Consider the following 24,995-nt stretch of genomic DNA (forward strand, 5'->3'; position numbering starts at 1 on the left):
CTTACTTCATTTGGACTTTCTTATCTTGATGTGTTCAAGTTCCAATAAATTTTGTCCACATGATCTGTGAGAGCAGAAACCTAACTGAAAATGCTGGTTTCTCATATTAATTCATTCACACATTCTGTTCATCGAGTTCTGGTATCCAGGATCTGTGTCATAGTGTTGAGGTTTTACCATCCATGTGGAAAGCAAAGTGATGACCAGAGGTTTCCACTACTGGCAACGGGCAATGTACACCTCATGTGTATTTTCTGAACACTTGTTACCGTTAGTACTTTGGTAATCGCCCATCTAATGGGTGTGAGGTCATGCATTTCATTTGCACTGCTCTAATGGTTAGTGATGTCAGAATTTTTTTCCCAAATGTCTGTTGGCCATTTGCATGTTGTCTCTGAGAAATGTCTGTGCAAGTTCTTTGCCTGTTTCTTTAAAGTGATCATTTGCTTTCTTGTTATTGAATACTGCCCCCCCCATCTGATATATGATTTACATTTTCTCCCATTCCTCAGGCTTTGCTCTAACTCTGCTGATTGGGTCTTTGTGTTGAAGCTTTTGTTTGGTATAGTCCATTTTATCTTTTTTTTTGCTTTAATTAACTATTCTTTTGGGATCATATCCAAGAAATCATTGCCAAGAGTAATGTCAAAGAATGTTTTCCCTGTGCCATCTTCTGCAAGGTTTCAATCTCTGGTGTCACAGGGTGTCACAGTTAAATCTTGAATCCATTGATAGCTGATTCTTGTGTGAGAGGTATATTAGAGCTCATATTTAGTCTTCTGCTTTTGCATATTTAGTTTTCCCAGCACCACTTATTGAAGAAATTGAACTTTTCCTATCGTGTTCTTGGCACCTTTATTGAAAATCAGTTAACCGAAGATACATGGATAGGAATTCCCTTCCGTCAATTGCTCAGGCATTTAATTTTCTTAGGCTTAGCCCTCCCTACCACCAAAAACTCAGAGAAGCTTCCAAGCTTCCTGTCATCTGTATTTTTTAGATAAGAGAATGACTGTAAAGTCTGCTCTACCTGTGTAGACAGTAAAATCCTGTCCTGCTTGCCAATCCCTCCATTTATTGAAATAAAAAAAAAATTCCATGGGAGCCAGAGGTCACTCCTCAGAGGAGATCAAGTCACAAGAATTTTTCCTGGGATTAAACCAGTTTCTGGCTTCTTAAAGGCATAGAAACACCTGGACCGTGCTCATTTCAGATCTCCACTGTATTAAGAATTAGGGCAAGTGCTAAATCAGGGCTCAGGGCTCCACAAATAATGCCATTTTAGCAATTAGCAGGTAGGTAGCTTTATGTATAATAATATCAATTCGTGCTCACCAGTTGAAACTTTTCAGTAATGTGATACTCTTATTGCACAGTAAGATAATGATAAGAAAATGATGATAAGCAGGGTGTTTCAGAAAATCTAGACAAGAGGATTTTGATTTTTTTTTTTGCCACACGAAAATGATAAATGTTTGAGGATGTAAAGCAGTGTATGGCAGTTTGACCTATACACAGTGTGTGTGTGTGGTATCAATGAAAAAAGGAAACTTTTAATTACATGAAACAAAATGACTTAGATTTTCAAATAAAATTCCAAGCATATATCCCTTGTGAATTAAATGGGTTACTTTTGCCTGAATGCTATGATGACTTTGTGCTAGGATTTCCTCACTCAGGAGTTACATGGGCCCAGGCATTTGAACTGACTGCAAACGGGCGTCTTGACAAACATCCATATGTGTTTTCCCTCACTACAAAGCCTGATGTAAATGTGCCAACAGGGCAGGTGCTGTGCAGCGGTGAGATGCCCATGTCCCTGACTCGATTGCCGGTCCCCATCCTGACTCTGCCACTTCCGGTAGACCGTTGCGTTGCAAGGGGCAGATGAGGGCTTAAATGTTTGAACTTCTGCCCACCCACATGGAAGACCCATTTGTAGTTCTAGGATCTTCACTTTTTCCTGGAATGGAAGACTGTCATGGCGTTTTGGGATGTGAACTAGCAGATGAAAGATATCTCACTCTTATTTATCCTGTAAAACTGTGTGTTCTACCAGAAAGACTATCCCTGTAATATTACTGTACTATTTACTAGACAATTATTTCACCAAAATATATTGAAAAGATTAATTTGTTTGAACACGTATCAGAGGGTGCGAAGGAGGAAGAGGAAGGACAGGGAGGGAAAGGCTGGAAGGAGGGAGGCAGGGAGAGAGAGATCTTTGCTTGTTCACTCCCCAGAAGCCCACAACGGCAAGGTCTGGGTTGGGTCATGTCACAACCTGGAGCCTGGAACACCATCTAGGATTCCCACATAGGTGGCAGGGTTCTAGATACTGTTGTTCAGAAGTGACCAGATTCAAACCAGTATCCATAATGGCATGCCGGACTGCAGGCTGCAGCCCAATTGACTGTGCCACAATGCAGGCTTCACGATAAAAATAAGAACTAATGGCACACTACAGGCAGCTTTACCTGGGACGGTTACGAGTTTTGAGTTGGATGGTGTGAATGTTGTGTGTACATTTCAGTGCTTGCATAATCTGAGGCTCTTCATGAGTCCTTATGACTTCATAGAGACAGAGAAGGCAAGAGATCCTCAGTTGCCTAGAGTGCAGAAAATAAGCCACAGAAAGCATAGATGAAGTGGAGCAGGGAGAGGCAGAGGAGCAGGAGTGGTTATCCAGGCCCGAGGAAAATGGAGGAACTGAAGAGAAGCCCAGAGAATGCAATGACAAGACACAGCAAGCATCCAGAGCCAACAGTCAGTGTTTATTGAGGCAGGATTGTCCACTAACTCTGGGTACAAAGGCATGAAACATTACGGTCAACTATATGAGACAAGGTCTCAGTTGTTCAGTATACGTTTACTGCATGCCCATAACAAGTGAAGCTTGTAAGACATTTCAATCATTAGCAACTAATATTCTAGATTTCCTCAAGAGTTCTAAAGCAGTCCATAATTGAGAATAAACACTGTATGCTGTGCTGGAGATACAGAGAGCTGAGAAAAACACAGTATAGGATTCACTGATGCATCAACCAGAATGCTTGAGGGGCGGTTATCATCACATGTCCGTCTACAAAATGATGCTGATTTTTCTTTTGCATGTTATTAAAGAGATTTATGTATTTCATAGGAACTATTTTAAGACAGTTACCCTACATTCCTCACTCGTGCCTTCAATACCTCACCTTCCTTTAAATTTTTGTGTAATTTTTCCCAAAATATAATTTCAGTTCACCCTACATTCATAGGCTTAATGTAACATTAACCATAATATTCCAGTTAAGAAATAATGATCTCAATTCCATAAGAGTGAAAACACAACAATCAAAGATAGATGACAGACTTTCAATATTTTTGGATTTGTTGATACTGGATGTATGGCCTAGAATATGGTCTGCCCTAGAGTAAGTTCCAGGCCCTGACTGAAGGATGTGTATTCTGTACTTGAGGAAAGAAATGTGCTGTAGATATGGATTAGATCCAGTTGGTCCATCGTGTGGATTAGCTCTGTCATTTCTTTGCTGATTTTCTGTCTAGCTGACCCATCCTGTGATGTGCAGTTTTGAAGTCCCCATTGTTGAAGTTTGTGTCTGTTTGTGTAAAATAAATGTTACACAGCCAGGCACCCTGGTGTTGTTTATACACTTACTAAAGCCACATCTTTATGTTGAATTGACCCCTTAATCATTACATAATGCTTTTACTTATATCTTTTAACATCTTTCTGTGTTAAAATCTATTTTCTTTCTCTGTTAGGATTTCTAGTCATGCTTGATTTGACTTTCCATTAGCGTATGATTTTTTTGCATCCTTTCATTTTGAGTTCTGTGTGTATCTTTGTGATCAGTAACAATTTCCTTTTATTTTTGTTTGTTTTAGATGATCTTTATTTTACCTTAAATTTGTAATTGAGAGTTTGTTTAGTACTCTGAATTCAGATTATTTTTCTCTTATAATTCTTTGCTAGACTTCAGTGTTCCGGCTGAGAAACAAGCTGGCAGAATAATTGGAGACCCTTTGAAGCGAATCTATCATTTCTCTCCTGTGATTTTTGGAATCTTTTCAACCTAGCATTGACACTCCCAGCAGCTGGGGTTTCTCCACACTTCTTGGTCAATCATCTCATTCTCTGGTCAAACAACTCTCCATTTCTCCTGTGAACTGTGATCTGTTCACTTGGCTGCTTCCTGCTGCAGTTCCTCCTCTTCAATCCTCTTCACTTTGGTCTCTGTTGAAATTCAGGACTCATGAAAGCCACCCCTTATGTACCATCTCAGTTGCTTTGGGCATGCCTCACTTTGTCGCCATCCCCTGCTTGAAGCCAACTCTAGGCTTGGTTCACACCCACGCCTGTGCAGCTGACTCTGGTTGGAGACCAGCACACCCTAGACGTGATGACTAACTCAGCTGAGCTCTTCATTCTAGTTGGAAATCCAAAGGCCTTTCCAAGCTCCACTGCTGGGACAAATGCAGTAGCCCTTGTCTGCTTACACGGGCCTTACCTCCTCCCCATCCTTCCCTTAGCTGACAACATTACTTCCTATTTTTTTGAGAAAATAGAAGCAATCAGGAAAGAATTTCCACAAGCACCCACGACTACGCACACCTACTTGTTTGCATCTGTGCCCAAGTACTCCGTCTCACTGCTATTACTCTGACTAGACCATCTGTGTTCCAAGCTGTGGCCAACTCCTCCACGTGTGCCTGAGAACCCATCCTCCCCTCTCCCCCACAGCATAATTCCTGTTGTTCTTCCCTTTATTTTTGTCCTCTGTCTCCCTGTTAATTTTACTCATCTGCATGAAAATACATTCTATTTTTTGTTTATATAAAGGGAGCAGACTTCGTGTATTTTAAGTGTATTTTAAGTGTAAAGCTTGACAAGTATGGTGATCCTTCCCACCCTGTCCTAACTCCCACCTCCCTCTGCCTTCTTTCCTTCCTTTTAATTCTTGCAATGACATACTTTAAGTTCACTTTAGAACCACAGCTTAGCCCTCCACTAAATAAAACGTTGAACAAGTAGTAAGAAAATCACTGTTCCTAGAGCATGTTACAAGAGCTATAAGCAATAGTCAAACATCAAAATGTTGCCTTCACTTTTTTTTGAAAGATTTATAGTGAGAAGGAGAGACAGAAAGAACTTCTATCTGCTGGTTCACTCTTTAAATGGCTCATTGGCCAAAGCTGAGTTGATTGGAAGCTGGGAGCTTCTTCTGGGTCTTCCATGCAGGTGCAGGGTCCCAAAGCATTGGACCATTCTCCACTGCTTTCCTAGGCCATAAGCAGGAAATTGGGTGGGAAGTGGAGTAGCCAGAACACAAACCAGCACCCATATGGGACCCTGGTGCTTGACACTGGAAGATTAGCCAGTTGAGCATGACCCCAGGCTCTGTCAGCTTCATTCTTAACACTACTTCCCTTTCCAATTACTGTCAAACCTTTTCTTGTTCCTTTTGCAGAAAAGCTCTTTAAAAGCATTAACTATATTCAAAGTTACATACTCCCATTATTTATAGGGTACATTCTTTTTTTTTTAAAGATTTATTTATTTTTTATTACAAAGTCAGATATACAGAGAGGAGGAGAGACAGAGAGGAAGATCCTCTGTCCAATGATTCACTCCCCAATTGAGTGCAACGGCTGGTGCTCTGCCGATCCGAAGCCAGGAACCAGGAACGTCCTCTGGGTCTCCCACATGGGTGCAGGGTCCCAAAACATTGGGCCTTCCTTGGCTGCCTTCCCAGGCCACAAGCAGGGAGCTGGATGGGAAGCGGGGCAGCCGGGATTAGAACTGGCGCCCATATGGGATCCCGGTGTGTTCAAGGTGAGGACTTTAGCCACTAGGCTACGCCGCCGGGCCCTATTGGGCCTATTCTAATAACACCTACCTTGCTGTTTACCCCTGCCAAAATTAAGATTTGTGGTGAATTAAGCCTGTAAATACAGAGTGGATTAAAATTTCACCTTAGCAAAAACTGATTAACAGTGGGGAAGAAGGAATGGGGAAATGGGTGGTAACAGATGTGAACCTGTTTTCTTGAATGTGTACCCATAGAATAAAAAAAACCCATTTTCTTTATGTTAATAAACTAATTTAAAAGAAAATTAGTATGTAAGTAAATATACACAATACACTGTTTCATGTATTATATATTACATGTTAAAAATACATATTCTATATCACATAAAGGAATAAAAATGAAATTTGTAAGTGGTTAAAGCAAAAGGTCACACATAATTGAGATGTTAATACATTCTAAAGAAAGCTACATAGAAAGAAAGCTTCTGGAATTTATAATTTCAAAAGGGATGAATGAAGTATACTGTTGTTTCCCTGGTAATTTAACGAATATTTTTGTGCTCTCTCAAAATGCAAAGCCAAGTTCTTGCTTCACTTGTAGAACAAAAGACAAAGTGCCCTGTTCTCACATCAGTTGTCTTCTCCTGGTTACCTTTTTTGAAAACACAGCATCCTAAAACTGTTCTGTTCCTTTCCTATTTACATTTCCTTTAGAATTAGCTTTAGAATCTCTTTTAGAACCAAAATCTCGAGTTTTGTGTCTTTTTTCCTTTAACTAGTTTTTAAATTTCCATTCTATATTCATTTGTATCAATACATGGCTTTACTATTTTTTTTTCCTTGAAAACATCTATTAAAACCAAAAAAGGAGGAATTTGTGACAGTGATAACATGGAAGAAAGCATCTCTTATTACGTACATGGTGTAACCTAGCAACACGATGTTTGTGAGTACATGCCAAATGATAGGAGATCCAACAATTTTCATGCTCAGTCTTAGCTTACTCAAATAAGAGAACACTTGATAGTTGTCTTTCTGAGTCTGGCTTGTTTCATTTAGTATTATCTCCAGTTTCATTCATTTTGCTACAAATGGCAGGTTTTTTTTAATAGCTGTAGAGCCCAACATGTATGTATACTACATTTGTCCAGTCATCACTTGATGGCCGTCTAGACTGGGATTCGCTATTATTGCTACTATTAATTTCGTTGCCATGAAAGTAGAATGTAGGAATCTGTTTAATAAACTGATTTTCTCTGGATTTTGCTTTCCATAAAGGTTCTACTGTTTACATTGTTACCAACAGTGAATGGGACTATTTTTCTCAAGTGTGTGTGTGTGTGCTTTTTTTAATATGTTTGGATCTAGCCCTTAACTGCAGTGGAGAGATGCCTCATGGTGGTTTTTGTTTGCTGGTGCCTGATGGCCTAAGAGTGTTTTCTATTTGCCTGTTGGCCATTTGTATTTTATCCTTTCAAAAATATCTTTTCATATCCTTAACCCATTTCTTGGTTGTCAGGCTTAACCTATCACATTTATTGCTAGATTCTTGGATTATAGTGTCAACTATAGAAGGACAAATATTTTTTCCAGACTATTTGCACATTGAGGCTCTTGAGTTTTAAACTGAATCAAAATTGCCAATTCATACCATCTGGAAGTTTATTAATTTTCAGAATACTAGAAATGCAATTATTCAGTATACACTTTTATAATCCTCTCTGTGTAGTTGCATTGGTTTTATTTTACTGTCTCACTGCACTTAACTGCAGCTTTACTGTTGCTGTTTTGCCCTATCTTGTCTTAAACACCTTTTTTCATCCAATTTTCCCCCAGATAAATGTCAATTTTTTAAGATTCAACTCGGACACTAGAGTTCAAATTAAGTCTGCAGCAAATATACAGATATTTCTACAGAACAAATTGGCTTTTCATTCATTTTGCTGCAAAACACAGGATTTTGTTGTTGTTAAGGGCTGAGTAATATTTCATCGTGTTTCACATTTTCTTTTTCCAATCGTGTGCTGATGGGCATCTGGGTTGATTCCCTCTTGGTTATTGTTAATTGAACTGCAGTAAACATGGCACATACAATCAATCCACTCATAGGCTGATTTTATTTTGTTTGGGTAAATTTATCTGATTTGATTTGATTTGATTTGATTTTGTTTGGGAGTGGAATGACTGGGTCATAGGTAAATCTGATTCAAACTCCTAATTGTCACACTGTCTTCCTTAACAGTTGTAATGCTTTGCAGTCACACCAAAAGTGGATTAAGGCACATTTCCCTCCAAATATTGCAAAATTTATTGGTTTTTTTTTTTGACTGATCATTCTAACTTGGTTGAGATGAAACCAAATTGTGATTTCATTGACATTTTCCTGATGGGTAATGATCCCAAGCATTGTGTATGTGTCTGTTGGCCATTTGTATTTCATCTTTTAAAAATTGCACATTAAACTTCTCTTAGTTGGATTTTTTGTTTTGTTATTGTTGACTTTCTCGAGTTCTGTAGACCCTGGATATTAATCCTGTGTTGATGGCACAAATCGCAGATTTTCTACCATTCTCTTGTCCGCCTCTGTGTTGCTTTTCTTTGCAGTGCGGAAGCTTCTTGATGCAATCCCATCTATTTATTTTTGCTTTAAGTGCCTGTACATCTGAGGGTTATTCCAAGAAATCTTAGTCTACACCCAGGTCATTTAGAGTTTTCAGAGTTTCCCTAGTGTTTTCCTCTAGTGGATCCTTGATCCATTATTGAGTCAATTTGTGTGTGTGTGACATGTATGTAGTTGGTTCAACGTCGATCCAATTTTTCCAGTACCATTTGTTGAAGAAACTGTCCTTTCTCTCTGGATTGATTTTCTTGCTTGTCAAAAATTAGTTGCCTACAAATGTATGGGTTAACTCCTGGGATTTCTATACTGTTCATTGATCATCATGTCAGTGTTTGTGCCAGTATTAGGCGGCAACGTCCTTTAATACCGCTTGAGGTATGTGAAATGTCCAGCTTCGCTTTTGCTGTTTAAGACTACTTTAGCTATTAGAGGTATCTTGTGCTTCCATGTAAATTATCACCTTTTTTTTTTTTTTAGGTCTCAAAAGAATGTCCCAGGTGTTTTTGCATGGATAACCCTGAGTCTGTAAATAGCCTCTGATGACATGAATCTTTTAACAATATTAATCCCAGCAATCCATAAATGTAGCAGATGTCTTCATGTTTTGGTGTTTTTTTCTTTATTTATTTTTTTTTTGTAAATTGTTATTACTGAGGAATATGACAGCCTTGGTTAAATTTATTCAAAATTATTTAAAAATTTTTATAGCCATTGATACTGGGAATAATTTTACATGTTTTTTTAACCATGGAAATGTTTGTGTATGGGCATGTTTGGCTGTTGATTTTTGTGTGTTAATTTTATGTTCTGCCACTTTACTAAACTCTCATGAGTTTCAACAATCTTTTCATATGGTGTTTTTTCCCCTGTTTAGAGAATCATGTCATCTACAGAGATAGCTGGACTTTCTGTTTTCCGTAATGTCTCTGCCTAAAACATCCAGGGCTATAAGGAATAGCAATGGTATAACTGTAGTCATTCTTGTTGGTTCTGGATCTTAATGGAAATGCTTCTAGCTTTTCCCCACTCAGTATGAGGCTGGATCTGTGTTTGGATACATTGTCTTACTTGTGTTGAGCAATGTTTCTTCTATATCCAATTAAGGTTTTTAATAGTGAAAGATATTATGCATTTTATCATGCTTTCTGCACATCTGTTGTGATAATCATGGGTTTGTTTTTTTCAGCTGCAACAAGATATATCACATTTACTAATTTGCCATAAGTTGAACCATCTCTGCATGTTGGGGATAAATCGTAGGTTGTCCAGGTGAATATTTCTGATGGATTGTCGGAATCTGTTAACAAGCATTTTGTTGAGGATTTTTACATCTATATCCATTGGAGATATTTGTCTAAGTTTTCTTTGTTGTATTTTTCTGGTTTGGGAATTAACTCACAGAAGGAGTTTGGTAAAATTCCCTCCCTTTCAATTGTTGGAAATAGTTTGAGAAGAAATTGGAATTAGTTCATCTTGAAAAGTTTGGTAGAATTCAACAGTGAAGTCATTTAGTCCTGGGCTTTTCTTTGTTTGGAGTGGTGGTGGGGAGTGTTCTTATCATGGATTCAGTCTTTTGTTGATCTAAGATATATCACTTTTACATTTAAAAATTTTAAATAATCTTGTGTATCTTTTTTTTGGTTTTCATTTAGTTTCTAACTTTAGTAATTTCTAACTGGCTTGGGTTGCTCTTCTCTAGGTCCTTGAGCTACATTGATAAATTATTTATTTGATGCCTTGCTAATTTCTTGATATAGGCATTAATTTCTATGTACTTCCCTCTTAACACTGATTTCTGTGCACTCCCTGAATTTTAATATGTTGGGGTGTCATGTTGATGTTTTGCAGCAATTTTGTAGTTTCCCTTTTGATTTATTCAATGTCCGACTCCTCATTCGAGTGTATTGTTAAGTCTCCTGTGTTTGCCTATTTTCTAAAGTTTAAATTGTGGAATTCCAGGTTCATTTCATGGTGTTCAGAAAAGATACATGGTATGATTTCAACTTTTTAAATTTTGTCATGGCTTGCTTTCTGGGCTAACATGTGGTCTACCCTAGAGTAAGTTACACAAACTGATACATGTGTATTCTGCAACTATGAAATGACAAGTTTGATAGATAGAAACCAGGTACATTTGATCTATAGTACAGATCAGTTTGTTCTTTGTTGGGGTTTCCTATCAAGTTGTTCTGCCCATTGATGAAAGTTGTCACTAAAGTGCTGCACGTAATGTTGGGGTCTCTCTTTACATCCTTTGACTATTTTACATGGTCTGGCTCCTTGGTATGGGGTGCGTGTACATTTAGTATAAAGATTTGTTGTCAAATTGATTCCTTAATGATTAAATAATGCTTTTCTTTGCTGCTTTTAACAGTTTTTGTGTTCCAGTCTGTCTTGTCTGACATTAGAATAGCTGAGGCTGCTCATTTTCCTCTTCCATTAGTGTGGAATATCTGTTTCCCATCATTTCACTTTCAGTTTGTGTGCATCTTTGTTGCTGAGGTCTGATCCCGAGTTGTTATTAATCCTTTTCAGCCAGTTTATGTCTTTGGATTAAAGAGATTAGGCCATTGCCATTCATGGTTATAATCGAAATGCTAGCGTTCCTTTAGTCTTTTAGTTGGAGATTTTCCACCTTGATATTCTTTCATCTGATGATTAAGGTTTCTTGTTTTTGTGTATAACACTTCCTTAGGCATCACTTTGAAGGTTGGTCAGATAGTTGCAAAGGTTTTCAATTTCTGTTTCTGTTACAACATTTTTATTTGCCTTTATGGATACATCAGAGCATTGTTAAATCTAATATTCTGAGTTAGTAGGGTTTTTTTAGGGCCTGAACTATGTCTCTCCATTCTCCCATAGCCTACAGGGTTTCTAATGAGAAATCAGCTGCTAGTCTAATTGGGGATTTTTGAAGGTTACCCCACTTTTTCTCTCCTTAACATTTTAGTCTTTTTAAAAAATCTTCTTGTTCTGTTGAAAGTTTGACTATAAAGCATCGTGATGAAAATCATTTCTGATCGTACTCATTAGGAGTTTTATATGTTCCCTGTTTTATGTGTTACCTTTCTTTCTCAACTTTTTTTTGAAGATTTATTTATTTTTATTGAAAAGTCAGATATACAGAGAGGAGAGACAGAGAGGAAGATCTTCCATCCGATGATTCACTCCCCAAGTGAGCACAACAACCGGTGCGCGCCGATCTGAAGCCGGGAACCTGGAATGTCTTCCGGGTCTCCCATGTGGGTGCAGTGTCCCAAGGCGCTGGGCCGTCCTCGACTGCTTTCCCAGGCCACAAGCAGGGAGCTGGATGGGAAGTGGAGCTGCCGGGATTAAAACTAGCACCCATATGGGATCCTGGTGTGTTCAAGGTGAGGACTTTAGCCGCTAGGCCGCAGTGCTGGGCCCTCTTTCTCCACTTTTTCCACTTTCTGCTGTTATTTCAATGAATAGTCCTTCTAATCAGCTCTTTCTTTCCATACCTTCAGGAAATCCTAAAATATTTTACTAATCTTGGATGCTTTTTGACTTTCTCTAATTCTTCTTCTTTTCTCTTTTATTGTTTTTTTTTTTTATCAGACTGAGATAGTTCCAATGATTTGTCTTCTAGCTTGGATACTTTTCCTTCTGTTTCATGAAGCCTATTGCTGAAGCTTTCCTTTTGTGTATTGTATTCAGCATATTTAATCTTTCATTCCTCATATTTTCATTTGAGGTCTCTCCAAAAATCTGAACCTCTGCAAAATTCTTCATCAATATCATATATGGATTTCTTTTTCTCCATAGTTTATTTTGCAATTCTTTTGAGTAATCCTGTGATTGTTTTTCCCTCCTCATTTTCAGTCATTTTATTAATCTCTTCATCCTTCACATTCTGATTTGAAGAACTCGCTTTGGGGGAGTCATAATGTCTTCTTTGTTATGTTTCTTGTATTTCTGCATGTATTTTTAGGCATCCCTAGAAACGCTAGTTTGTTTTCTCCTCTGATGGATTTTATCCATCAGTATGATTTGGTGGAGTAACTGCTGCTTCAGTGAATATCTTTAAGTGTGGGCTGGGAGTGACCAGCAGTCTCGGATCTGTGCTTGAGTGGGATGAGAGTATAAGGTAACATGCAAATTGGATGGGCTGGGTTTGTTTGTTTCCTTCCTTCCTTCCTCCCTTCCTTCCTTCCTTCCTTCCTTCCTTCCTTCCTTCCTATCTAATTATTTTCTGTTGGAAAGTCAGATTTACAGACAAGGAGAGACAGAAAGATCTTCCATCCACTGATTCACTCCCCCAGGTGGCCACAGTGCAGAAGCTGAGCTGATTGGAACCAGAAGCTTCTTCCAGGTCCCCCACACAGGTGCAGGGTTTAAGTTACTGGGCCATCCTTGACTGCTTTCTCAGTCCACAAGAGAGAGCTGGAAGGGAAGTAAAGCAGCTGGGACAGGAACTGGTGCCCATATGGGATCCAGGTACATGCAAGAAAAGGACTTTAGCCACTAGGCTACTGTGCCAGGCCCAGATTGTCTTGTCAGCAGTGGGGAGGTGATGATCATGATTGTGCGTGTAATCACAGCTTCACCACATCTCTTTCAAGATGGTCCATGTACAGAGTTTGCCCATGGTGGCTACATCCTCCACCCATCCCATACCAGGACATGTGCCACACAGAAGATCTGCAGAGCTCTTTGTATAGAGTTTCTGAAGTCAGACATGTTATGCATCCAGAGACCCAGGTACACATCACACACTCTCATGTGTTCACAGAGTTACCTCAGTCTTTCTACACAAAACTCCCACTGTTATCATGTTGAGAATCCACTCAGCCCTGTGAGCCTGCTCCAGCAGAGGTAATCCTAGCACCAGTTACTTACTCTGCCTTGGCAACTTGTCCTTGAAACCTACAAGGGTAGGGAGGTTGCTTGCCTCACAGCTGATGCACATGGGAGCCTCCTGCCAGGCCATCACCCTAGACTCAGAGTTAGTAGGGAGTGAATTTATTCCTACACTAGAATTTTCCCACACAGAGCCAAGCCATTGCTAAAGTCACCACAGCCTTGAGACCTTTGCTGATCTGTGTATGGCTGACTGTCTTGGGTAGCCCAGGTCCCGTTCAACATGTTCCTTTCTCACCTCTGTCCAAGGTCCTTTATTTGTCTTCTCAGGGTGGGTGGTGGGTGGTGGTTTAATAGAGCAGAAAAAACTGTGCTTTTCCTCTACGTTGATCTACGAACCCTTTCCCCAGCTCTGGCTCCAGGAAGAACCCAGGGTCAGTGTGGTCCTAGAGATTCTGCCAGTGATGTATGTCATCAATGGCTCCTGCTACGATGGGCTGCTCCCACCTTGCTCTCGATCTTCAGTCCTTTCCAGTCCCCAGCATTTTGTCTGTGGTCACTACTATCCATATTCCTCCATGGTATCTCTCCATTGAGTTGCCACTGTAAATGTGTCTCTAACTCTTCCCCTGGAAAGGCACTTACTCTTTCCTTCCAGAAAACAGGCTTTGCCTAGTCAGAGTTAGCATACCTTTTCCCTGTTCAACCATCTTATCAACTTTCCTCTTGTGTTTTCTCAGATTAATTCACTGTATTCCAACTTGAGAGAAAAAATATGAATTTATTTTCTTAGGCTAATGTGTCTTTTCATGGAGTGCTATGCAGTCAAGTATTGTTATGCTATAGGAGAAAAGCTATGCTCTAGAAAATATGGCATAAATCGCTTCATTCTCTTCTTGCTTCTCTGTGAAAAAGCAACTAAGAAATGTAAAGTATAGGGTAATTCCATAAATACAGGGAAATACAGATCATGAAACAATTGCAGGGATTTCAACTTTTTGTGCACCAACGTTTTTTATTCTGTTCTTTTCTAAGCCTTTTTGAAGTACAACCTATACATGTACAATGTTTTCTAAGTACATTTTGGACTGTAGAAAATGCCCTCAACCAGTTTATGGATGTTCCAAATTAATCTGACCAAATGCAATTGAGCTGTGTGTTCCTTGCTAAGGAATATTCACTAACTGCACATTTGATCCTCTGACTGTACTATAAATTGAATATTCTTTGCAATTTTAAAAAAAATTCTCTAACAAGAAAAATATTGAAATATGCTGCAATAAAATTACTCACCTTAAGAAGAAAGCACATACCTCTATAATTTATTAATATGAATTGAATTCAAAATCAGATCAAAACTGAGAATCTAGTTTTGTTTTACCCATCAAGAGTTAAATTTGTAGTTCTTAGGTGGCTCAATTTTAAGCTTTTAAATACCAGCATTTCCAAAGTCAAAGAAAAATACTGAAATCATTCTTCCTGGCAGGAATTGTACTTCCCTATGGAACATATGCCTTTAAAATGTCTGAATGCATTGCTGTGCAAATGTCATGTGTGTTCCAAATGTACCATCGTTGTTAGAGGCAGTTCTCACCCAGTGTCTTACATGTACACACTGGGCTCCTGTTCAAGGTAAAGCCTGTGACAGCTCCACACAGCATATGAGCGTGGCAGCAAGATCAAATTGTTGAATGCATTGACTCATCGGTACAAGCTGAAAATTTTGCTTCTTAGCCTCCTGTGAATGTATTTTCTCATGTTTTTTTTTTTAAATTGTATCTTAGGATCTGTTTCAAAACACAGATGCCCACAAACGAGCATTTCATGAGATCTACCGGACCAGGACTGTGAATGGGATCCCAGTGCCATATGATCAGCTAGAGGACATGGCCGAGAGGTAAGAAAATGTCTGGTTTGAAGCTAAACGTTTTTTTTTTCTTTTTTAAGAATGCTAAGTGAATGCTTTGTACGTTTCTTTTCAGTGAATTCTTGGATCTTTTAAAATATATACATGCATACATTTGAAAATTTTTAAAAGAGTTCCTTTGACCTACACTGATATTGCCAACATGCTAATATGTTATTAACTGAAAAAAGTGGACCTGAATGTACCCAGAGCCTGGAAATCACAGAGGGGGTTTCTTCAAAGCCTGTATTTTTATTCAGCACTGTAAGGAACATTATGTAATATTGCAAAAACAGCTTATAAAAGAAACAGAGGAGGGATGTGTTGGCAGGGTAAAGAACTAAATCAAAGACTTCAGTCAGTCATGTTTTGCTTTTCAGCCCAGAGCTAGGGAAGGAATAGGACCTCCAGGCAGTGAAGCACCAGCGTGTTAAGATCTCTGCATCCCTTGGAAGGCTGGCATTTAACAGGCGAAGTCAGCATTGCTCTGTTACTAGTAGCTACATCCTGTAAACTCTCGGTGTTTTATTTCTAGGTTTCATTTTGTTTCCTCCACATCAGAGCTACACTTAATGAAAATGGAATTTCTAGAATTAAAGTACCGTCTGCTCTCACTGCTGGTTCTTGCAGAGTCAAAGCTAAAGTCTTGGATCATCAAGTACGGAAGGAGGGAGTCGGTGGAGCTGCTTCTACAAAACTACATCGTAAGTCCTGGTGCTTTCCCAGAGAAGTCAGACAACAGCTACTAGCTTAGTTGATCAAGTTATTTTAAACTTGTATAAAGCAGGTTGGATGTAAGTTTGTGAGCTTATCATAATCATCTGAAATGAAACTCTGTGTTCTTTGGGTTTTCATTCTTTTGAATCCGATACTTCAGGAAGGTTTTACTGCTTGAATCCTCGTAACCATCGTGCCTGACTTTTCTGCTTTAAGGAAATTTTTTCATTGTGTATTCACACCTTTGATTGGAATTCATTCTGAAGCTGAGTTGAAAATCTGAGGGGGTTTCTAAAACCTAAGCCAGAGTGTTTTAGAACAATTCTCATCATTCTCTGGGTTTTATTGTTTCTTAAATAGCAGCTTGTTTTATGAATCTTCATGGAAGCAAAAATGTTAAGAATGACTTCATATTAGGGGATTCCAGGATAGATGAGACTATATTTGTGTTGGATGATAGCCTTTTCTTAGTGAAATAACTAGGTATAATTTCTAAAGATAAAAGCTTCAATTTCCATATGACCTGTGCACTGCATTTATTCCAGATGGATACTTTCTCTGGGTCAGTTGGAATGCCCCCTCAAAAAGTTGCCAAATTTGTTCATAAAGTTAATGTTAACAGGCCATTACCGTCATAAGCTGCTTCATTTGTGTTAAAACAAATATTCTAAATTTGCTTCCAAATTAAATCAGTGAACTTTCAAAATATAAGCCAATTTCTGACTTGAATAGTGGAGATGACTAATATGTTGTGCTTGAATACTAAAACTCTATCTTTACTGAGTGTTTTAGAACCATGATGCATTCTGCTGTATTATAATTTTATTTCCTAAGTGATGAGTGAACGGCCCTTATGTGGAAAAAAATGTCCAACTGGTTTAAAGTAAAATCCTTCTAGATTTACTAAAATTATCTGAGAAATATTTGTCAAAAATGTGAAATCTGTTTATTCATTTTAAAATTTTGGAAAGTAATAAGGAGACATAAAATTCAGTCAATTAGCCCTTGAGTATTAACTACAATCTTGCATTTATGTTTTCTTGTCTAGCCACATGAAATGATGCACTCAGAACCCTGTGATTAATTATACAGATCCAGTGTAATTTGTTCTAGCTATTTTAAACAAGAATCCAATTTAAGCACCTAATGGGACCTTTCCACCACAATAAAAACATTCAATGCAATGACACAAATGTGGATTTATTTTTTTTATTCATTGATTACATTGCATTATGTGATACAGTTTCGTTGGAACTGGGAATCACCCCACCCCTCCCTCCACCCTCCCCCCATGTGGAATATTCCACCTTGTTGCATATCCACTGATCAAGTGCTTCCACACACTCCATACGTTAAAGAGAGGCTCACCAGGTTGCTAATTGCAAACTGCTAGACAACCATTGCACTGATTTGTACTATTAAGGACTATTCCCTAATATTCTCATCTCGTAGCAAAGACTCCCTGTGCATCACCTGCAGGCAATCTAGTGTAATAGTTTTAGTGACTGCAGCGTATGGAGCCTTTTACTTTCCCTCTGAATGCCAGTTCTCTGTTGACTGGATATTTCCAGATTGTTTTATATTGAGGAAATGAAAATGTAGAGCACTTGCAGCTCTAAGACTCAAGCCACATACCCCAAATGGCACAGTTGGAAGCATGTGGAAGTTTTTCTAAATCAAGAGCCCCTGTTCTCAAATACTGAATGTTACTGTCTCAAAAACCTGCTCATGAGCTCGTGAGAAAGGGGTTGCTAAAATGAACAAATAAGTCGTATGTTGCACATTTTAGTAAGCTACAACATGTGTTACACATAAATACAATTCCATCTGATGATAGTCTGTATTTGATACTGTTTTAAACTTACACTCCATCACAGTCGGTATTGTTGCCCAGGTACTGGATAGAACCATAGTCTGGAGGGTAGACTATTGAAGCCATGCCACCAATCATGGAGATTTTTTTGAATGATTGGTCTGCTACTTCCTAAAAGTGATTTTGTTAATAGCTTAACTTCTGTAGTCCTTCTCAAATCCTAATAATAATAATGGCAATGATACATAGGGGTTTTCCTAAGGAAGGAGCGAAGACTACACATGATGTTCTGTTCTGTATCATGCCCCATTGAGCCAGTCTCCTTCTCTTGGAGTTCTGGTGAAGACCATTCTCTCTAGAAGAGATTGTTTCATAGATGTGCAGGTGAAATCATAGTCATTGACTTACATATAATCTTTTTATTGGCTACAAAAATTATTGTAATAAGATATGCTGCTACATCATCTGAAAGCCAAAGTCCTATTTGGGTTGTAAAAATTTCATAATTACCATTGCTTCAGTTTGAATTCTCCACTGAAGTTGGTTCATTCATTAAAAAATAATGTGTTTTTTGAGGGTTGGAGAATGACAGTACATGTTTTCTTGCTGGGGTATGCACACATTGAGTGCTTAACAAACTCATTTAAAATGCTTCATAAATGCTTGTTAGGATTAACTTCACCCAAATGCTGTTGACAAGTACAGAGTGAAATATCAATCAGATAAGTGATTTGATCCTTGAAATTAGAACAGATGGCAACAAACAATTTACACATACTCCCTTCAGATAAAATTGATGAGTCTTATTCATTTATTATATCTACTCATCTTGTGAGAATAGAAATCTGATTACCTCCTTTGATATTTTGAGCTAGTGACATTAGACACATTTAATTTTTCTTGAAATACCATCAAATGTATTTTTATTTTTAAATATTAATTTGAGAGCAGATTTCAAGTATTTCACTGGCATAAGCATAAGTGAACCTTATTATACTCATTCCTGCTTTATCCCCCTCAATTTCCCTCCTTTTTCCTTTCTTAAATCTTTGCAAAAACATGTTTCCAAAAGCATATTCACAGGCTTAATGCACCAGTAGCCATAATATTCAACAAGTAAAAAGTAGGGGAAAAAAACTCAGTTCTGCAGTAGTGTAAACAAAACCAAAAACCACAGTCAAATCACAACATATCTACTTCATCCCTCCACATTTTTGTATTCCCTATTATTTGCCATATATCAAAGAAAATCATGCAATAGTTGTTCAAAATACCCAAACCTAGCTTATCATGCAAAAATGTTAAGCATTATTAGTACTGTTATGCAGTAACTATTGGTTATTATGAGGTGATCTTTATCATTCATTTGCATTTTTAAATTTATCTGAGAAATCTGGACAGGTGACAATGAAAAGCAGACTTAAAGGTTCTCTTGCTAAAATTAATCAGATAATTCATAACACCAAATGGATTTATTCCATACTTGGAAAACATAGGGCCAAGTTAAATAAAATCATGAAAAATAAAAATAAATATCTTCAAAAACTAATTGCTTTGTATTTCTATATGGAAGCTCAGGCAGCTGTCTCAACAGTTGAGAAGTCTGTGTCCTCCACCATAGATCCTAGCCTTGGTTGTTAGCTCTGCCTCTTGTTTCTAGCTTTTGCTAGTGTGGGCCTGGAGGCAGTAGCGGTGGTTCAGGTAGTTCTGCTCTGCTTCTCACAGGGAGAACAGGGTTGAATTCTTGGCTCCCAGCTTTCTGCCCCAACCCGATCTTAGCCACAGAAAGCATTTAGAGAGAGATGAGAATTCTTGTCCTTCTTTCCTCCATATCTCTGTATCTCTATGTCTCTCCCTCTCTTAAGTAAGTAAACTTTAAATATTATTTTATTAATCCCTACAAAATGAATAATATTTAAAGCATCCACCTAACCACAAAAATGAAACTGAAAATAAAACTTTTTTGTTTTTAATATGAATGAATTCATAGACTACTCAAGAAAAATCCTATTTAAGGCATGATGTCCCCTGAGGGGGGCACGATTTGCCTTTTCTTTGGCACAGAGCAATTGTTTTCCCCATTGCCTCCTTGAAATCTGTCCAAAAATTTGTGAAATATAATTAACTCTTTATTTTCTTATACAGTGTTTTTAACATTAGGCATAGTTTTTTTTTTTTCATTTTTCATCAAATGATATCCTGCTTGTTTGGCTAAATTATTTAACATTTAACTTCTGGCCAATGTCTCTTCTTCCTACTGAGAGGACTAGGATTACTCAGACTTTTGTTTTGTTCTATTCTCAAACAAAAATGACAGCATCTATTCATAATATGGAGTGAGACATTCAACGTGGAGCTTCTCACTCCCTGTGAATAACTCTCAGCTGTGTCTATTCATTTTCATCATGAAGGACAATTTATAAGTCCGTGTTTTACAAGCAGAAAATATGACATGTGTGTATTTAGTGTTGTTAAATGTTACCCTACAACATATTAAACACTTACCCACACAAACTCAAGTGTGGCTATGAAGCTGCTCTGTGACTAGTATTTTGTATTTGTGCAATGCTCCTTCATCAACATACCACAGAGGAGTTCAATTGGTTTGGGAACGCTAATGTTGCATTTTATGATAATGACCTTGTCAAGCATTTTAATAGAGTGAAGTAATAGAAAAATTCATTGTTTTACTAAAATAAATTTGAAGAGACTTTAGTGAATGTTTCTGTAATTGTGTTTTTTTTTTTAGAGGAGAAAGAATATACTTTGAAACAATCATATTTTTTATAATTAACAATATTTACCTAATCATTTTTGTGTGTTATGAATGTCTCTAATATTTGTTTGCTCATGGTAATTTTATTACATTATGTCATTTACATACAGATATGGACTAAGACATGACTTATCTGCAATTTTATACTAGATACTTGGAATATAAGAGTATTGATAAAATGGGTGAATCATGCAGTTATTTAAAATTGTTCCACCTACATTTTATTTTAAGTATTTGCAAAGCCATCGTTTATTTATAATCTGAATTTCCTCAAAGCAGTCATTCACCCATGTGAGTGTTCAAGAATAACAGAATCCCACAGCTAAAACTCAGTGGGATATTTAAAATGTTCTTCCAAATTTAGTGCTCTCTAAACATTAAGCCCTACTTATCTGGAGAAATTTCATCTTTTCAAAGAACAAATCTTTGGGTGGGTGGCAAAGCAATAAAATATTTTCTCTGGTGCTGAGTTAAATCAATAGTGCAGAATCAATTTTTATGTGCTCAGAATTAATTGGTTATTTGTGGAAGTGGAATTAATTTGCATTTTAAAAATGAGGTTGGAGAATCTGGATAAAGTATCCATTCAGCTATCTTGAAAATAAATTGAGTTTACTATTCCTAACTAAAGCCAATGTTTGCTATTTTGTAACTGTCTGTTCTTCTAGTCTTTCATAGAAAACAGCAAGTTCTTTGAACAATATGAAGTGACATACCAGATCTTGAAGCAGACAGCTGAGATGTATGTCAAAGCTGATGGATCAGGTAAAACAGACTGTGGAATCTCACAGGGTTTAACTGGGAGGGTGCAGATCAGTGAACTTGGTGATCAGCTCAGCTTTCTCTCTGCAGAATCTTCGCATGACCAAGTCATTGGATGGAAATATTGGATTTAATCTACCTGACTTTTCACTAGGCTCAACCTCCATAATCATATTCTCTCTCTCTTTCTCTCTCTCATCTTGTAACAGACTGCTAAGTACTCATTTTCTAAATTAATTTTCATCCTACTTTACAATCTAAGGATTAAAATAAATTGGAAAGTCTTGGTTATCATAACTTAATGGGAACTTCAGTAAGTGTTAAGATACGTTTTATAAAATATTTTCCATTTATAAAAACATCTGGAAATAAAATATAGCAGTTGTGATAAATGCAGTATAAAATACCACAGAAAGAAAACATTGAGAATGTTTTAAAAAGCAAGCTAAACTTGTAATTGGTTTATTGTTCTAGTGGAAGAAGCCGAGAATGTAATGAAATTCATGAATGATACTACTGCGCAGTGGAGGAATCTCTCGGTCGAAGTTAGGAGTGTGCGGAGCATGCTGGAAGAAGTGATTGCCAACTGGGATCGTTATGGCAATACGGTGGCCAGTCTTCAAGCTTGGCTGGAAGATGCCGAGAAAATGCTGAATCAATCCGAAAATGCCAAAAAGGTACAATGATTTCATACAAAAAGTTGCAGATGTAGAAATGACTTTTTATGATTATATTTTCATTTTTTGTTAATATAAATGAGACCCTCACAGCATGGTTCTCTAGAGAGTATTGCATATTTGCAAGTGTGATGCGAGACTCCTCAATTTACCTGAAAATTGTACTTTCAGATTAGTCGTTTTAGGTCAATAAATATGCTGCTTAGCAAAAGCTCTTCTAGAACATCTCCATTTCTGATTGGTTCAGTCTTTGACTTTTGCTTTCAGAGAAATAATAACTTTTACAATCAGAGAAGTTATAGAAAATCATCTGAACTGCAAGAGAAGTGCTGGCAATGTCTAGAAAAGAGGCCATCTAGGGAGTGTGGAAGGAAACAGCTTTAGCTAATGTAATGCCGAACTTGGGACCTACACCAGAACATCTGGCATGCAACATTTGGCTCTATTCATTTTGGACTTTATTAATCCTCAGTTAAAGGGTAATCCTGAGTTAGGAGTGATTTCTCTTATACCACTTAAAATATCTATGAGTGTTGGCTTCTGAGAGTTAGTTTTCTCTGTCACATGTAGGTAAAGCACAGCATGGACTGAATCCTACACATGATGTGCTAATGGACGTCTGGCACTTTGGCACGCAAGGTTCATGCACATATAAAATGTGTCACGATGGGAGTTTCTCCCAAGGCACTCAGCCTAGTATTTGAGAAAGCCATGTTACACATTTGAGTACCAGGTTCAATCCCCAGTACCAGCTCCTAACTCCAGCTTCCTGCCCACGCAGAACCTGGAGTAGAAATAATGGCTCATACTATGGGTTCCCTAGGTTCCTTTCACCCGTGTGACAGATTTAGATTGTATCTCTGGCTCCTAAATTTGATTCCAGCCAAGCCCTGTTGTTACCATTTGATTGCAGAGCAAACCAGGATATAAGTACTGTGTCTGTTCTTCTTTCCCTCCCTCCCTCCCTCCTTCCTTCCTTCCTTTTGTCCTTTTAAATAGTAAGAGCAAAGCAATCCAATTATTAGAATCATTGCTTGCCATCCGAGTTGTTCCTTTGTAATTGTAGATGTTGACATTTTGGATGTTTTGTCATTCATTCACATGAATCTTGTATAGATGAAGGTGGCATTAACTGTGTACCCATACAGGTTGTGGCTTTCTTTTTAAAACTGTATTTGAAAGGTCAAGTCACATAGAGGGAGGCAGAGTGAGAGAGGGAAGTACTTTTCACCTGCTAGTATATTCCTGAATCCCTAAAAGAGCCAGGCCTGGGCCAGGCTAAAACTAGGAGCCAGGAGTTCCAGTTTGTTCTCCCTCATGGAAAACAGGGCTCTCAGTAGATAGATCCTCAACCATGATTTTCCCAGGCACGGTGGCAGAAACCTGGTTAGGAAGCGTTATAAGCAAGAATCGAACAAGTATCTCAAGGAATGCTTTAGTCTGCTGTGTTACAGTGCCAGCCCCTGCGCTTTATTGTTCTCTGATCAGATTAGTAGTACTATGTGCCATGTGTTAATTGGGCCCAAGGTCTAATCACCAGAAACAGGAAATCTCTCATCTACTTACATGGAAGGTCTTCCCACAGATTTCTTGTGAAATTTATTTTGACTTGTCTTTGGTGTCCTTTTTACCGTATTATCTGTATGCATGTGTGCTCACAGGCGTTTAATTATAAATGAGTTGGAAACTTAATATGCCAAGGGTGTACTCTTTTTTTTTCAAAGATTTTATTATTTTTATTACAGCCAGATATACAGAGAGGAGGAGAGACAGAGAGGAAGATCTTCCATCCGATGATTCACTCCCCAAGTGAGCCACAATGGCCAGTGCGCGCCGATCCGATGCCAGGAACCTGGAACCTCTTCCAGGTCTCCCACACGGGTGCAGTGTCCCAATGCATTGGGCCGTCCTCAACTGCTTTCCCAGGCCACAAGCAGGGAGCGGGATGGGAAGTGGAGCTGCCGGGATTAGAACCGGCGCCCATATGGGATCCCAGGGCTTTCAAGGCGAGGACTTTAGGCGCTAGGCCACGCCTCTGGGCCCCAAGGGTGTACTCTTAAACAAATAAGAAAATATGTCAGTGTGTTGTTCTTAGCTTTATTATTCAATATAAAATGTTTTCCTTTGATGTTTTTATTATCTTCATATACTACATTCAGATGTTAAAATCAAAAGGAATTCCAACATCTGGGTAAAACTACTTAATATAATGTGCCTTTTATATAGCCCTTGAAAGTATTACCTACTGAAGACCACATGAGCCCTTCATACATACATGAAGAAATGTAGTGTTTCTTCAGAAAATGATGAAAAAATGATCACTTTTGTCTAGTTTTCAGCTTGCGTGACATAAATGTCTTTATTTTAAAAACCAGCATTTGGGAGACCAGTGTTTTCTCCAAGTGGATAAAGCTAACAGTGACAATAGCAGAGGAATATGGCACAAACGCTTGGGCCCCCATTACCCACCTGGGAGCCCTTCCAGAATCTCTTAAATCCTGGCTTCAGGCTGGCCCATCTCTGAACAATGAAGTCAATTTTTAGTGTTGCTGGAAAATTAATTAAAATATTAATTTATTTGGGAAAACAATATCTCTAGTTGCTAATTAGTAGCTGTTAAAATTTGCACTTTGAAAGGTATTTGAGAGTTTAAAATTTAGAACAAACGTATTTTCCTAATTGGATTGTTTTTACATCAGTTATTAATATCTGGCTTACAGTTTTCAATAGTGTATGTTCTTCACTCTTTAGGATTTTTTTCGAAATTTGCCTCATTGGATTCAACAACACACTACCATGAACGATGCTGGAAATTTTCTCATTGAAACTTGTGATGAGCTGGTTTCTCATGACCTCAAGCAGCAGTTACTGTTGCTAAATGGGCGATGGAGGGAGTTGTTTATGGAAGTCAAGCAAGTATGTCTTTTAAATCTGTGTTCACCTCTCACCTGTACATGTTATCAACCTGGTAAATAGGCTGTGAAGATTTTATTTTCTTGACATGGCTTCATTAGGCAGGGATTGATGTGTTTATAAATGGTATGTTTTATGGCTCATTAGTCATCTTTTCCATTTGTTATAGAGGAAC

General features: G+C 38.0%; 1 protein-coding gene across 1 annotated transcript in view; it reads left to right on the forward strand.

Annotated features, from left to right (window-relative positions):
* SYNE1 (spectrin repeat containing nuclear envelope protein 1) overlaps positions 1-24,995 on the forward strand; it is a 465,933-nt gene that overhangs the window by 127,275 nt on the left and 313,663 nt on the right. The window contains exons 14-18 of the mRNA XM_058663996.1: positions 15,041-15,153; positions 15,698-15,866; positions 21,137-21,233; positions 21,705-21,907; positions 24,659-24,823. Coding sequence (XP_058519979.1) covers positions 15,041-15,153; positions 15,698-15,866; positions 21,137-21,233; positions 21,705-21,907; positions 24,659-24,823 — 747 coding nt within the window. The remainder of the gene's footprint in view (positions 1-15,040; positions 15,154-15,697; positions 15,867-21,136; positions 21,234-21,704; positions 21,908-24,658; positions 24,824-24,995) is intronic.

This window comes from Ochotona princeps, chromosome 1, assembly GCF_030435755.1.
Source record: "Ochotona princeps isolate mOchPri1 chromosome 1, mOchPri1.hap1, whole genome shotgun sequence".
NCBI lineage: Eukaryota > Metazoa > Chordata > Mammalia > Lagomorpha > Ochotonidae > Ochotona > Ochotona princeps.